Genomic DNA, 14971 nt, shown 5'->3' with positions numbered 1-14971 from the left:
CATCATATTTTAGAGGTCTAAATTACATGGTAGTGCCTCGTTAAGTTTTCCCATTAAGAAATACAATTATGAGATCAATTTGCTCATTCAGTAGTGTCCATAGATTGGATTAAACATATATATATTTTAAAATTATGCTTATGAAGCTAAGAGAAAGTATCTTCCAATTATTCTTTTCCCTTGTAGCATCATGTTCTTTAAATCTGTACAAGCTCAGTAACAGCAAAGAAAAAATCTAGAGTGCAAAAATAACAACTCTACATATCACACCCATTTCACCTTTCTTCCCTGCCATTCCCTCCCTCTACAATGTATTCATAACTCATCTGTCTCAGACTCTCCTATATTCTTATTAACGTTGTGTTTCAACTAATTTGAAAAGCAGACACCCAAATGATACAACAAATTAAGTTATGAGAAGGCAAATCTGCTCTCCATGCAGGGCCTGAGAACAGATTCGTGAGTCTGCTCAGTGTTTAAGGATAAGCCTGACTCAATACAATCACATGTTTTTAAAAGCCAAGATGCCTGCTTTAAATGAGCATGACCACAGGAAACTACTGTAATTTCAGCCTTTTAAACACTTTTCCTTGCATAATTTCATTGACCCATTTTCTACCTTACAGACATCTCCTGAGGGGTTCTGCGTCTTTAAAAATCCCCAAAGTAACAGACACAACACATGTATCAGCAGTGAACAGCTTGGAAAGTCTGGAAAAGAAAGAAAGACAACAAGAGATGTTTATTTGCAGTACAGCTGCTGAGGAATAACCCCTGTGCCTATGCACATTGTGGCTGTGTGACCAGCCATGGCTCGTGGCTGCTGGCCAAGCAGCCTCCAGCCTTTTTCATGCTGTTCTACATGTCAAAATAACCAGGCTGTGGTTACACAAATAAGATACACGCTGTAGGGCATGGAAATAAACAACTGGTGTAATAACAACTACCTGCACACCATTCTGGCACTCTGGTAGGTGCAGTCAATTACATTTCAATGAAAATATTCTTTTACGGATTTTCAACTAACTCTGAGGTTTTGTGATATTTTCAGTTCATTTGTTGAGCTCTATTAGCAATTTACATATAACACAAGTTACATGATGAAAATAAGTCTTCGAAAATACTTACTTGTATAATTATATGCATAGGAAACGAAAACAGATATTTACCACGAAAATGTCTTTGAGGCATTCTGAAACTGTGGTCTCTCTGTGGTTTAAATGCTTATTTCTCTCTATTAATATGGATGGTCAATTTAAGTTTTATATTTCAAAAAAAAAAAAGTGAAATCATTACTGTTCAACAGAATTATTTGTGAGACCAAAATTGTAGTCAGAAAACTGTTTTTGTCTAATAAAGCCAGCTGGTGTCTTAGGGTCCCAGACACCAAGTGTCAATCTTGCTTGGCCAGACTCAACACTGAGGAAAAAGGATATTATGAAGGCAAGAACAGATTAAACATTTGTGTAACAGAACTTCTTGGGAAATTGGCTTGAGTGAGCTGTTAGGTAAGCCAGTGGTGGAGAGGAGGGAGGGGGAAATGTCTTTTGCCAAAGGGTTTCAAGGCCAGGCTGGAGGGGTTTCTGAGAAACCTGGTCTAGTGGAAGGTCTCCCTACCTGCTGCAGGCAGTTGGAAGAAGATCTTTAAGGTCCCTTCCAACCTATACCATCCTATGACTTACTATTTAAAATGGTGTGAAAATCACCAAGTTTTAATGTGAAGATGCTCTGTTGGCAGTGTGTTCCAGTGGTCAGTCAGACTCACAGACCTGTCTTAGATATTTGAATCTGTCCATGGCTCTCGTTAAACCTTCCTTCACTAACTTCAGAGCTTTTTTGTGCTTTTTTTCCCCTCTGTACAGGCACTCATGCGATATGGCCAAGTCACCACCTAGTGTTCTTTTACTAAGTTTGAGCTTCTAACATATTTGACCTCGCAACAATTTAAGCAATTTTTTCCCCCATACCTTTGGCAGCTCTGTGTATGGCAACTTTTCCAGTGTTTCAACATCCTATCAAGAATGTGAGTTTCAAAAACGGTACGATGATCACACCGCTCTGTAGTGCTGAGGAGTGTCAAAGTGGCACAGTAACACAATATAATTAACTTTAAAAAGGCCTCGGAGATTTATAAGGAGCTATGCTCAATGCAGTAAATCAGGACCAGGTAAGTTGTATCGGAGTAGTTCTGCACTGAATTTAGATGCTTTCCTCACTTCAGTGTGACCACCTCATGGGATAGGATACACCACACCAGGGACCTGATGTCCTCCCATTGGTGGCATGTCTGCTCTTTTGTGCCACTTCCTCAGGCCTCTCCAAGAGCCACATGGGTATGAGCAGGCTGGGGGTTCTGTGTGGAAGTGTCACACAGTGGATGAACCCTGGGAGTGATGGAAGTGACAAGAGTAGGACAATGACCTCCCTGGACTGGCTGGTGATGCTTTCCTTGATGCCAACCGTGCCCTGGGGTGCATCAGGCACAGCACTGACAGCTGGTCAAGGGAGAGCATTGCCCCTCTCTGTCCTGCAGTGGTGTGGCCACACCTCAAGTTCCCTGTGCAGTTTTGAGTGCCACAGTATAAACAGGACACCCAAAGGAGGGCCACAAGGATGGCAAGGGTATGGAAGGCAAGCCTTATGAGGAGCAGCTGAGGTCACTCGGTTTGTCCAACCTGGAAGAGACTGAGGGGACATCTCACTGTGGTCTTCAACATCCTCATGAGGGGCAGTGGAGAGGCAGACAGACACTGATACCCGGGCAACCAGTGACAGGAGCCGGGGGAATGGCATGGAGTTCTGTCAGGGGACGTTTACGCTGGATATCAGGAAAGGGCCCTTCACCCTGAGGGTGGCTGGCCACTCGAACAGCCTCCGCAGAGCAGTGGTCCCAGCACCAAGCCTGAATTGAAGAGGCGTTCTCAGACACACGGTGTGACTCTTCGGGTATGCTGCGCACAAGAGGTGGGCTCGACGATCTTCGTGGGTGCCTCCCAGCTGGCGATATCTGAGATTTGTGCGAGCCCGTCACCTCGCCCCGCCCGCTCAGCGCCCGCGGCCCCGCAGAGGCGCCGTGCGGAACGGGGGCGGGCGCGGCGCGAGGCGCCCGCCCCGTCAGGCCCCGCCTGCCGGGCCATAGAGCGCCGCCGCCGCAGAGCGGCCGGCCCGGGGAGCGGCGCTGGCGCCCCCCGCGGCCGGGCGGTGCTGGGCCAGGTCGGGCCGGGCCGGGCGAGGCGGGGAGGCGGGCCAGGCCCTGCGGGAGGGCGGTGCCCGCCACAGCCCAGCGCCGCCGGGGCTGCAGGGCCCTGGGGCCGCCTCAGCGGAGCCGGGCCGGGCCGCCGGCAGGGCGGGTGAGCGAGGCCGCGGCCGCGGCGGGGCGGAGAGGCGGCGGGCGGGGAGGCGGGGAATAGCGGTGCGGGCGGGCCCGCGCAGGGAGCGGCGGCGCGGGCGGGCGGGCGGTGTGTGCGGGCTCGTCGGGCCGCCGCTGCCGTGGCCGCTCGGTGCGACGGGGGGTCCCTGCAGCGGTTCCTCTGCCCCTGGGCTTGGGACGGGCACCGCGTGTCGCCGAGCACCCGGCATGTGGTGTGACACCTGCCCGGGGAGCTGCGGCTGGGCCGAGCACTGCAGGAGGCGGGTTTGGGCACAGGAATGCATTGGCCAGTGGGTCTCTTGCTTTTTTGCTTTTCCAGGGCCGCTGGGATAGTGCAAACGCCCCTTGTGACACAGAAATCTCTCCAGACGGCCCAGGAGGCTTTAGCATCTTTTAGTGTCTTATGAGGCACATGATCTCGCATCTCCCTGCCATCAGTAAGTATTGCCCAGCAGTGTGTGGGGTTTTGAGCACAGCGAACATCCAGTGTTCATTTTCCTGGAACTGGTAGCTGCTTAACAGGACTGAGGTTGGTTGTAGAAGAGAGGCCAAGTAGATGGTAGAGAAGTTGCATTGGAAGTATCTTGAGTGCTCTCCTGTGAGGCAGGATTCAGTGTACTTAAACTTATCCCTGACAGACATTTCCTTAATTGGCTCTTACAGATTATGAATTTCATGGAGTGCTTTCCCCTCCTCTCCAAGGTAACCTGCTTCAATGCTTAGCTATCACATATAATCAGAATTTTTCCTTAATAGCTGACCTAAAACTTTCTTGAAACAAAGCTGATTATTACCATTAACTGTCCAGAGTATACCTGGAGAACAGTGGATGGATGTTCTGTCACTGGGCTGGTGAATGTTCTCAAGTTCCCACTCACAGTTTTCTCCAGACAGAGAACTCACTTCCTGTGTTTCTCTCATCCCTTAGCTTTGTTGAGCATTTCCATCATCCTTGAACTTAGAAGTAGGTTCAGTGGAGGTGCTGTTAACAATGAGGAAGTGGGGCAATTATTTCCTTTGCATATCTCCATCCCTCTTAAAACATTCCACTATTAATTATTCTTACTTGGCAAGAATAATTGTCTACCTCCATCTCTCTTAAAACATTCCATGATAAATTATTCTCACTTGGCAACATATCTCACATTACTGAAATACTCAGTTTATCATTGTAAGACAGATCCTTTTTTGCTATACCTCTACCTAGGGAATTATTTCTGGAGAGGTGTCCAAGTTGGTGGTTTTGGGTTTTTTTCACTAAGTATATTATTTTTCACTTGTTATTAAGTTGAGAAGAAGTTACTTTGGTTATAATATCTGAAATATAATATTTCAGTCTTTGAACTCTATTCTTGAAATCCTCTTCCTGCAAGTTTAGGATCATCCACAAATAATTAAAATACTGAGTGGTGTCAGGCCCTGCACATTGTGATAAACTCTTCCAACATGACAGTTTTTACTGTCAAAAACTTTCTTCTTGTTCGTCATGTTTCCTACTAAAACTGCAACTCATTCTGTAAAGCTATGGCTCTACATCTGAACCAAATTGTGTGGAGATCTAAAATTAGTAGACCGTCAATTCCTTTGAACTGGCTTTTGTTCACAGAATAGGGATGTTTACAGCTCAAAAACTAGAAATTCATGTCAAATCCTGAAGTTTTCCAAAGTGTTGATGCCTTGTGTATGTCTTTTTTAAAATTTTTTTCTATTTCATTTTCTCAGAAAAATCTGCTTTCATCCTAACTTTCTTCAAAATTGCATTTGCTTTCTTAGAGAGCTTTCTGGGATAATCATCCAAATGCCTCATTCTCACACGCTTAACACAGGATCAGATTTGCAGATAATACATTTATGCTAGGTTTTTCTTGTAAGGGATTACTTAATCTGACCACAAATGCTCCAGGAAGCTGAGAGTGAGCAGCAATATCTTGAGAATTGTTGATATTGAAGTAATTAGAAAATATTCTGAGAACAGAAAATTACTGATAAGAATGAAAGGATTGGTCCTGTGATAAAAATGCAGCAGAAATCTGATGGTAAGCCTATAGAAACAGCAAAGTTTCTTTCTCTTAAAATTGCATTTCATGGTGGAAATATCATAAACAGAAAATTACTGGGCTGGGAATTAAGCATAGGTGAACATTATGTGTATATTGACTTCACTAAAAGAAAGAGTCCAGCACTGGCCAGGTCATAAGCTAAATAATCATCCAGGTATTGTCCTCTGTCCTCCACAATAATTTATTTTTCCTTCTCATTCTGCTCTGTGTAGATGTTCCACTTTAAAAGTCATGGAGCTGGGAAAGGCAAAGCTGCTGCGGACCGGCCTCAACGCCTTGCACCAGGCCATCCACCCCGTGCACGGGCTGGCCTGGACGGACGGCAAGCAGGTGATCCTGACGGCGCTGCACCTGCACAACGGGGAGCCCAAATTTGGAGATTCCAGCGTGGTGGGGCAGTTTGAGCACGTGCACGGGCTGTACTGGGGCCCGTGTCCCGCCGAGGCGCCCGCCCTGCTCGCGGTGCAGCACAAGAAGCACGTCACCATCTGGCAGCTCTGCTTCAACGGCGCCGACAGGAACAAGCTCCTGGTTTCCCAGCTCTGCGACATCAGCGAGCCCTATCCCGTGCTCCCCCAGGGCTGTGTGTGGCACCCCAGCAAGGAGGTCCTGGCCGTGCTGACCACCCGGGACGCCTCCGTCCTGCCCTCTGTCCACCTGAACAACTCCAGAATTAATGCGGACATCAAGGGCAGTGGGCTCATCCACTGTGCCTGCTGGACCAAGGAGGGCAACCGCTTGGTGGTGGGGGTGGGCAGTGCCCTCCATTCTTACATTTGGGATGATGATCAGAAAACACTCAGCGCTTGCTCTTTTTGCCCAATCTTTGATGTGGGAGGCTACATCTGTGCCGTGGAAGCTACGCAGAATTTACAGGTCGCTGTTGCCACCGAGCTCCCTCTGGACAAGATCTGTGGCTTAAATGCTGGTGTTGCCTTCGAAGTTCCATCAAGCGTTGAAACCGAGTCCTTCCCCTCACAGTCCAGCTTGTGTGGGGAGGAAGAGTATTCCTTGGATGGAGGGAAGAAGTCCCTGGACTCTGAGAAGCCCCTGTCTGTAGTTACATCTCCTGTGGATCTAACTCACATACTTTCTAGCAAGCAGGGTGCTGATTCCAGCCCTCTCCTTCACCTGAGGCCCAAGGACTACCTGACAGGAAGTGGCCAAGATTCCTCACACCTCATCTTGGTGACTTTCGAAAGAAAGGTTACCTCCACCAAAAAAGTGAGCATCCCAGGCATTCTTGTTCCTGATATAATGGCTTTTGACTCCAAAACTCAAACTGTATCTGTTGCCTCCAATACTTGTAATGTTATTTTAGTCTATTCACTGACTTCATCCAATTTACCCAATATTCAACAAATTCAGCTGGAGAAAAGTGAGAAGCCAAAGGGTTTGTGCTTCTTGACCAATAAATTGTTACTGATACTGGTTGGAAGACAAAAATTCAGTGACCCTGCTTTTCTTCCCTCTTCAAGATCAGACAAATACATGATCCGATTGATGATTAAAGAACTGATACTTGAAATGGGTCCTTCAAAGTCTGTGTCACCTGCTGGCAGCTCTAGTTCGAACCTTTCCAACATTACTCATGATCCCTCTAGAGATGTCCACCCTCTCAGCCGTGGGCTCCTGATACCAGATCGCTCTGCCCTTCAGTCCCCTACAAGCCGAAGGAAACTCATTGAAGAAATCAAGAGTCCTGTTTATGAACAAAACTTGGTGCTGAACATCAGCGATTTCAAAGACAAAAAGATTTCCATGAATTTTCCTCCAGCTGTCGAGACTCTGGATGCTGAGCCGGTTAATCGGAGCGTGGCACTGTCTAATGCTTCCAACAAGCCAACATCCCCAAAAAGGCAGCCTGAGGCAGCTTCCAAAATACCCAATTCTTACAAGAATAACCTGTTCAGTGAGAAGGAGGCGAGTTACTTTTTGAAAAATGTGGAAAAATTGTCTAGTAACTTCACAGAATTGCAGCATCATCTTTCTGAATTAACTGAGCTGCTCAAATCTGGGAAGAGAAATCTTCCAGTGTACCCATCTTCTCAGGAACCCTCATTTATTAACATCACCTGCCAGGTAATTTTAGTATTGGAAGCCTTAATGGTGAAGTTTGTTTATGGCTGTATTTCAGCTCAAGTAACAGTCAGTAGGATTAGATTTCCATCCTGTTTCTGCAGGTGGTTATATATGGTTATAAATCCCATTACTCTGCAGGCTTCCAGTGTTTTAAAAGCAATGGGATATCCAGGAATGTGCAGCTCCCTGTCCCCACCTCACACTGAGCCAAATCCCCTCAGCTCTGCAGCAAGGCTGCTGGGACTCCAGAGGACCCACATGTCACAGCCCAGCTGCAGAATTCAGGCCCTTTATAGAGATGTAGGAAGGGAATTCTTTTCCTAGGCAACTTCTAAAGCTTTCTGTATAGAAATTTAGACAAGTGAAGATTTCCATGTGTGGGAATTGGTATCGATCTCCCGTTCTCCTGTGAGGAAAACTAAAATAATGGAGACTGAAACAAAAGCAAATTGCCTTGGCTTTGAAACAGAATTGTTGCTAATTAGCATTGAGAGCACCATCCAAGGAGGAAAGAGACCTTTAGGGACACAATAGATAATTCCATTAACATAGCTTAAAAATGGATTTAAAGTGAAATGTCATGTGAAAAACACATTTTTTTTTGCTGAAAGATTTGCTCTTGTAAATCTCGTGCTAGGAAGGGTAAATTACCTGATTATCAAAACCTGGCAGAGATCTACTGTGTCATTTCTAGAATTCAGATTCATAAACCTTAGTCAATATTCAAAGTAATTTAAACTGCCATTTTCCTTTCAATTAGCTCTTACTTTTACGCTTTATTATTGAAAAAAATTACCAACTTTTGTAGCATTAAACTCAAGTTCTAGATTATATTCTCTAACTCTCTTCACTGTTTCCCATTGTAAACATTTAATAATTGTAATAACGGATTTTAAAAATGCTTTGCTCTGCCCAGCTGGGCATATTCTTTGAAGATGCTTTTTGGATTTAAGGCTTGGGGCAGTGATGGTCAGGGTTGGGACAAATAAGCCCTTCTGACTTGTGAGGCTCCAGCATTCCTGACCAGGAGTTCTCACTTCTGAAGTTTTGGATCAGGGGTGCATGGGGGAAGGAGGGGATAGAAGACCTGTAGCTTTACAAGCTCCCTGGAGAAATGTCCCTCACAGATGGAAGACTGGGGATGAGGATTGTGCTGTGGGTGAAGCTCGTGGTTTCTTCAGCAACAGTGCATGATTTTCTCTCCTGTTCTGACATGTGCTAGATAAACTCTGTTCCTTGCTGCTGTCACTCACTCATCAGGACTTTGACTTCTGAGACTTCAAAGGATAAATCTTGCAAATGGGCCTGAACATGTGTAGCATTTGACTTTCTGTAAATGACGCCACTGAAGACACGTGTGTGATCCTGTTTTGATTAATGCCATTTTAACTATGCATCACAGTAGCTAACGACTGTTTCTTGCATTTTCAGAAGCAGCTTTCCAAAAGTGATGCAGATGAAAGTCGGGCCGTTCTTCTCTGTGGTGGCAAACTCCGCCTGAACATCGTCCAGCAGATATTCAACCTCTCCCTTGTAGAAATGCAGCACGGTATGTTGGGATTGTCCAAGAGTACAAACACTTGAAACACATTGCTAGAGAAGCTGTGGCTGCCCCATCCCTGAAAGTGTCCCATGGCCAGGTTGCATGGAGCTTGGAGCAGCCTGGTCTAGTGGAAGGTGTCCCTGCCCATGGCAGGGGAGTAGAACTGGATGAGCTTTAAGGTCCCTTCCTACCCAAGCCGTTCTATGATTCTGTGTGTCATTCTTAGTGAGCAATAGCAATATCAGTATTCCATCCAGGGAAAAACCCAAGGAATAAATAATGAAAGGTTAATAAAATTTTGCCCTTTTTTTTTTAAATAATGTAAAAATTCTTCTCTGACTCTTCTTTTACTGAGAAGAATCTTTGCATTATAAAAAAAAGAAGAGCAAACTTACATATTGATGCCCCTTATCAAGTAACAAATTATACAGGAAAATTGCTTTCAGCCAGTGTTTTACTTGTTTTCAGCTGCTCTATAGAGAGAAGTCTGAATAACAAGGAGGGTAGGGTTGACTGGTGGTTTGGGAGTACAGTGTTCTATATTTGAATCTGTAGGTTCAGCATCTAGTCTTGCCTTAGGAAATCCTGTAGCACAGAAGCAGCTCTGTACATCAGCAGTGCCTTTCATATCAGGTTTTCTTGGAAGAAAAGTGCCTCTCTTGCTGCTGTGTTCTCTGCTGTCACCAGTTCATGCCATGCCTATCCCATATATCTGTGTATGTGTCAATTCTGAGCGTCTCACCCTGGGCAGAGGTAGAAAACACACTCTGGGGTATGATTTCGCACTACTACAGCTATTCCCTGTGCTATATTCCATCTACTTGCCCCCTGTGTCTGCTCTCTGCCTGCTTGCAGATGACTGGGCAGCCATCCCAAGGCCTAAGACTGCGGTTCTTGGCCATTGTCCTAGTTTTATTTCTCCTAAGGAATTGTTGGTGGAATATGTTTGTTTGAAATATACAGATGCAAAGTAGGAATGGTATTTTCAAATCCTGAGTTATATTGATTTTCTAGTTTGGTCCAAATTAAGCTAAAGGATTAGAGGGTTGTGTGCTTTTCAGCTACAATCTTCTTGTGACCTTACTTGTGACGTAAAGTTACATAATGTAAATTTACAAACAGCTGGAAACACTTCTCTGAATTCCCTTACCCCTCATGAGCTCTATTTTCTTTCTTCATCAGCTTAATGGATAAAAGTATAAAAATTTTCTGGTTTATCTGTATTGGTAGAAGTCAGGGTTTCAGATTCAAATTGTAAAGAAAAAAGCTAGGGATGAAGTCAAATAGCAAATGGACCAGAGGTGTTTGGTTTGTACAGTATTGTAAAGTATTCCTTCCTTGTATTTGTTGGAATTAAGTATAGTGAAATTACATAATAAAAGCAGTTTCTAAATTGTCTTTATTACATTAACTTGTCATTTAATTTACTAAATCTCTGCATTTTATAGTACCTGCACAGCTTTAGCACTGTGAAGTAGCTTATTAATACCTAATTAAAACCAAGTGTGAATTCTTATGAATTCTGTTCAGAATTTCATTCCTCCTCATTTGAAGGGTGCATTCATTATTGTCTCATCTCCTAGTGGCAAAATCATCATAGTTGCCAAGTGTCCTTTATTTTTGAGATTGTACAACCTGTATCTTCTCATACTTTTTGTTTTCTAGAAAGCTGTAAATATACAGAAGCATTTAATTCTAGAAGAAATTTGTTTTTTACCTTAAACATACCCTAATCACACAGAAATTTATCAGCAACCACGTGCTTGTCTTGACAGGTTCCTCGTGGATCATTCTCACTGCGGACAGCGAGGGCTTCATCCCGTTAACGTTTACATCCACACAGGAGATCCTCATCAGAGATGCCACTGCAAAAGGCTACAGTGCCCGCTCCTCCAAAACTTTGGACATCATCAGTTCCACACAGGGCTGTAGATCCACTTCTTCTGAAAGCCTGGATATCACCAGTTCTCTGGAAGTCCTGAGGGATTGCTCCTCCAAGACCTTGGACAGCATCAGCCCTTCAGAACAACCCAGCAATAAAATGTAGTTTTTGACAGTGGTTTTGCAATGCCTGTCTGATCATGGGAGGCTTTTTATGTTTACTGTATGGGACTGCAAATTATGAACAACAGTCTCAAATCTCTGTACGATTTCTATAATTTTTTTTGTTGCATTGTAAATTATTTATTTGATCCTTGGAAACATTAAGGTTTTTTTTATACTGAGCGGTGTTTTTTAACTATGCCTCTTGCAGTACAAATGAGGTTGAAAATGTGCATTCTTACAAGGTTCTGAGCTCAAGTTTCCATCTTGGTCTTTAATACAGTGGTGTTTTTAGATAATAGTAAACTTGGATAATAAAGAAATCTTTGAAAATGCTGCATTGTCCCTCATTTTCTCTCTTCTGCCAAAGCCTGAAATATTACACTGGTGTTATTTAGGAGCAGTGCCTGCAGAAGTGCACCTGGGTTTTCACTGATGTAAGAACCAGTGTAAGGTCATGGAGTTTGGGACAAAGTAGGATCACGTAAAATATCCATATTGTGTGGAAGCAAGATCCTTTTCCCCTCCTGTACCTGCCCATAACACCTCTCTGCTTCCATCTCTGTGGGTTTGGGGGAGTGGTTGCCACATGTCTCATCTTCTGTGATGAGAACATCCAGCTAAAGTCTGACAGAAGAAAATGTTCTATGGGCTTTTGTAGTGAGAGAGAGAGAAAATGCAAAGGGGAAATTTAGAAAAAGTTTATATAAGCACAAGTTTACATAACATGGATTGCAGCACTGAAGAAAAGACTAATCCAAGATTGCTCCCCATAAAATCACAGCATGATAACATTAAGCAGTTTATCAGGCTTTCACAGTAGCACTTAATGTGTGAGAAGGCATCAAGCAACTAGATTATAGAATTGGAGCTGCTGTCTCGGGACTAAGATAATCTCTTTTTTTCATTGCCTATTTGGATATTTAGTCACTGTCAAAAGAAATCTATCCACAAAAATACACTATTAAAGATACAACACTCGTAAAAACTGCAGAGCACTCGGATGGTGAAACCACATTCCAGCTTTTGATGAACAGGAGAGGAGGAAAACAGGTGAAATAATATAGCAGTTGTGGGCTCAATCCTTTACATAACAATCATCTCTTCTCAGAAATGATCACTGTTTAATCAGAAGGAGGACCATGATTACACCTATCCTTACCAGAAAGTCACTGAAACCTCAGCACTGGGCATGGGTTCAAAGCAGGCTGGATGCTGGGGATGGTCCAAATTTCTTCACAGCAGCCTGACAGTCCTTTTTCATGCCTGTTCCTGATTCCAAAATCCCACTAACCCATGGGAGGAGAGGGTCAGAAGTGAACGCTCTTGGCTCTGCCGAACACCTTGACCTTGAATTTCTCATGCCTCAAATGCTGCTTCTATAATTTTGTTATGTAGCCAGTGTATAAAAATTAGCTACTTATTTTGGAGTTGTTACTATTTGTGTTAAATTGACATTCTTCTCCCACCAGAAGAATGCTTGATCTCAGGTTGCACCAAACAGACCTGTGGAGTTCTTCCAGCTCCCCAGGTGAGCACCAAGGACTTACCTGTGCACAGGGCAGTGCTGTGTGGGGTAACTGGAGCAGACAAGTGCAAGACATCTGCTAAAAGCTGTTAATAGTTTGGTCAGATTGCACTGGTTCTTCATGGTGTGCTCCGTGCATGTGGACAAATACCACATTTAAAATATCATCCTAGAAATCTTGGAAGAATAAAATTCATATGTTAAGAGACTTGCTTATTTCATGGAATCACGTAGGTTGGAAAAGGCCTTAAAGATGATCTAGTTCCATGCCCTGCTGTGGGCAAGGACACTTTTTACTAGACCAGGTTGCTTTAAGCCCATCCAGCCTGGCCTTGAACACCTCCAGGGATGAAGCATCCCTGTTTGAAACAGTTTCTATGAACAACATGTGCCAGTGCATCACCACCCTCACAGAAAATATTTCCTTCTCAATGCATAAACTAAACCTGCTCTTTCAGTTTAAAGCCATTTCCCCCTTGTCTATTACCACAGGCTCTTGTAAAAAGTCCTTCTCCAGCTCTGTTGCAGGCATTGGAAGGGGCTCTAAGGCCTGCCCTGATTCTACTCCAGACTGAACAACCCCAGCCCTCTCAGCCTGTCTCCTCAGCAGAGCTGCTCCAGCCCTCAGAGCATTGTCACGGCCTCCCCTGGACTCACTACAACAGGTCTGTGTCCATCATATATTGGGGGACCCAGAGCTGGACACAGGACTCCAGGTGGGATCTCACATGACTCCTCCCTCACCTTCTGCCCATGCTGCTTTTGATGCAGCCCAGGACACATTTGGCACAACGAAAGCACATGGATGCACATTTGGCTTTCTGGACTCTGAGTACACATTGCCAGCTAATGTTGAGCTTCTTGTCAACCAAGATACCCAAGTATTTCCTTTCTGAGCTGCTTTATTTCAAATCAAAACACCATTTCTAAACTTACGGGATGATCTGCACCAAAGCTGAATGTTAAAAGAAGGCCCAAATGGTTGAAGAAGTATCAAGCCTAATCCAAGAATCCTTAAGAGAAAACTGGGGTTTTAAGGAACTTTCTTCCCTTATGACTTTTCTTTCATGCCTACAGGTCCCTTTGGGAATTCTGGAGTTGCCCATTCTCTCTGCTTGGCCAATTTTCAGCCCAGCACAGCTGAAAATTTGCCAGGAGTCTAGGGTGCCTGCAGTTTTGCTTCATCCCACACTGACATCAGCAGGTACTTCTGTGCACTGAGACTCAGGATCCAACACGGCCAGCAACTCTGGGAATTGTTGAACCTGGTGGATGTGGAAAAGTGCAGATTCCATTTCATGACTTTGAAGGTGACCGAAGAGTGGGTTTATTTTGGAAACATGAGGGAAGTTAAATCCTTGTGGGCTGCAGCCAGTTTGAACAGAAACTTCTCAGCCAATGTAAATCTGTCACACCACCATGGTGACAAGCCCTAGGCAGGCAAAAACATCCTCTAGGTAAAACAGATGAAATTTCATGCTGGAGAAAACTAAGGCACAAAGGAAATCCTTTTGATCCTTTGCTGAATGTAGATGATTCCAGTTACATCAGCAAAAAACAGGCTGGCAGGGGATAGGTGCTGGGCCTCCAAAGTGGAGCTTTATCAGTGAAGCTGAACAGACACAATCATCATGGGACCTGAGCAATCCTTTCTCACCATCTACAGCAGAGCACAGCAAAAGTGAGGACAGACACCTAAACAGTGTAGCTGAAATTCAGTGTCTCATCTAAGATCATTTGGAGTAAGAAACAGATCAGGAAATAAGGTTTATTTCTGCTTCCACACTTCAGAGCAAACACACACGTTTCCCTACCATCCAGCAGTTCTACTGCTCTCCAGCTGGGGTTGGAGGCTGCTGCTCTCTGATGTGGTACTGAGGACCCAACCCCTCTGAAAAGTGCCACAGCTTAGAAGTGCTCACTCTTTGTTTGGCTCTGTCATGCCAGTTTGTGTCTTCAGAGACTCTAAATTCTCTGGTGCTATGCAGCAAAAAATTTTCTCCTCTGCCTCAGGGACAGACAGATGCTGCTTCTTCATCTTTTGAATGAAGCATCTCAGTGGGTTAGCATCTGGTTTTAGTAGGAAGTTTGGTGTTTGTGAAGTGAAAGCCATCTGATTTCATACTTTAAGCTTACAGCATATATATGTTCTTGTAACCGTAATACTCAGCACTCTTGCTGAATATCTGAACTGTGGAATTGCAGAAAGTTAAAAAAAAAAAATTCAGTGAAATTGCATGAAAACAAAACTCCCTCCTGCACCCACCCATTGTATGAGTCCAACTGAGCTTCCTATCAGTCTAGAAGATTTTTTAAGGAAAAGGCTGTGGTAACACTTTGAGACT

General features: G+C 44.4%; 1 protein-coding gene across 1 annotated transcript; it reads left to right on the top strand.

Moving 5' to 3' along the window:
• Nucleotides 1–3677: 3677 nt before the first annotated feature.
• On the top strand, nt 3678–11434 carry LOC136287351 (WD repeat and coiled-coil-containing protein). Its single transcript, XM_066180009.1, has 4 exons — nt 3678–3807; nt 5643–7512; nt 8944–9061; nt 10831–11434. Exons 2-4 carry the CDS (start codon nt 5662–5664, stop codon nt 11100–11102), a joined length of 2241 nt encoding a protein of 746 aa, XP_066036106.1. The 5' UTR covers nt 3678–3807; nt 5643–5661; the 3' UTR covers nt 11103–11434.
• The last annotated feature ends 3537 nt before the right edge of the window (nt 11435–14971 follow it).

This window comes from Chamaea fasciata, unplaced genomic scaffold (assembly GCF_029207755.1).
Source record: "Chamaea fasciata isolate MVZ Bird 193981 ecotype frontalis unplaced genomic scaffold, bChaFas1.0.hap1 SCAF_3, whole genome shotgun sequence".
NCBI classification, from domain to species: Eukaryota; Metazoa; Chordata; class Aves; order Passeriformes; family Sylviidae; genus Chamaea; species Chamaea fasciata.
Note: the sequence above shows the minus strand (reverse complement) of the source record. Positions and strands in the feature narration are given on the sequence as shown.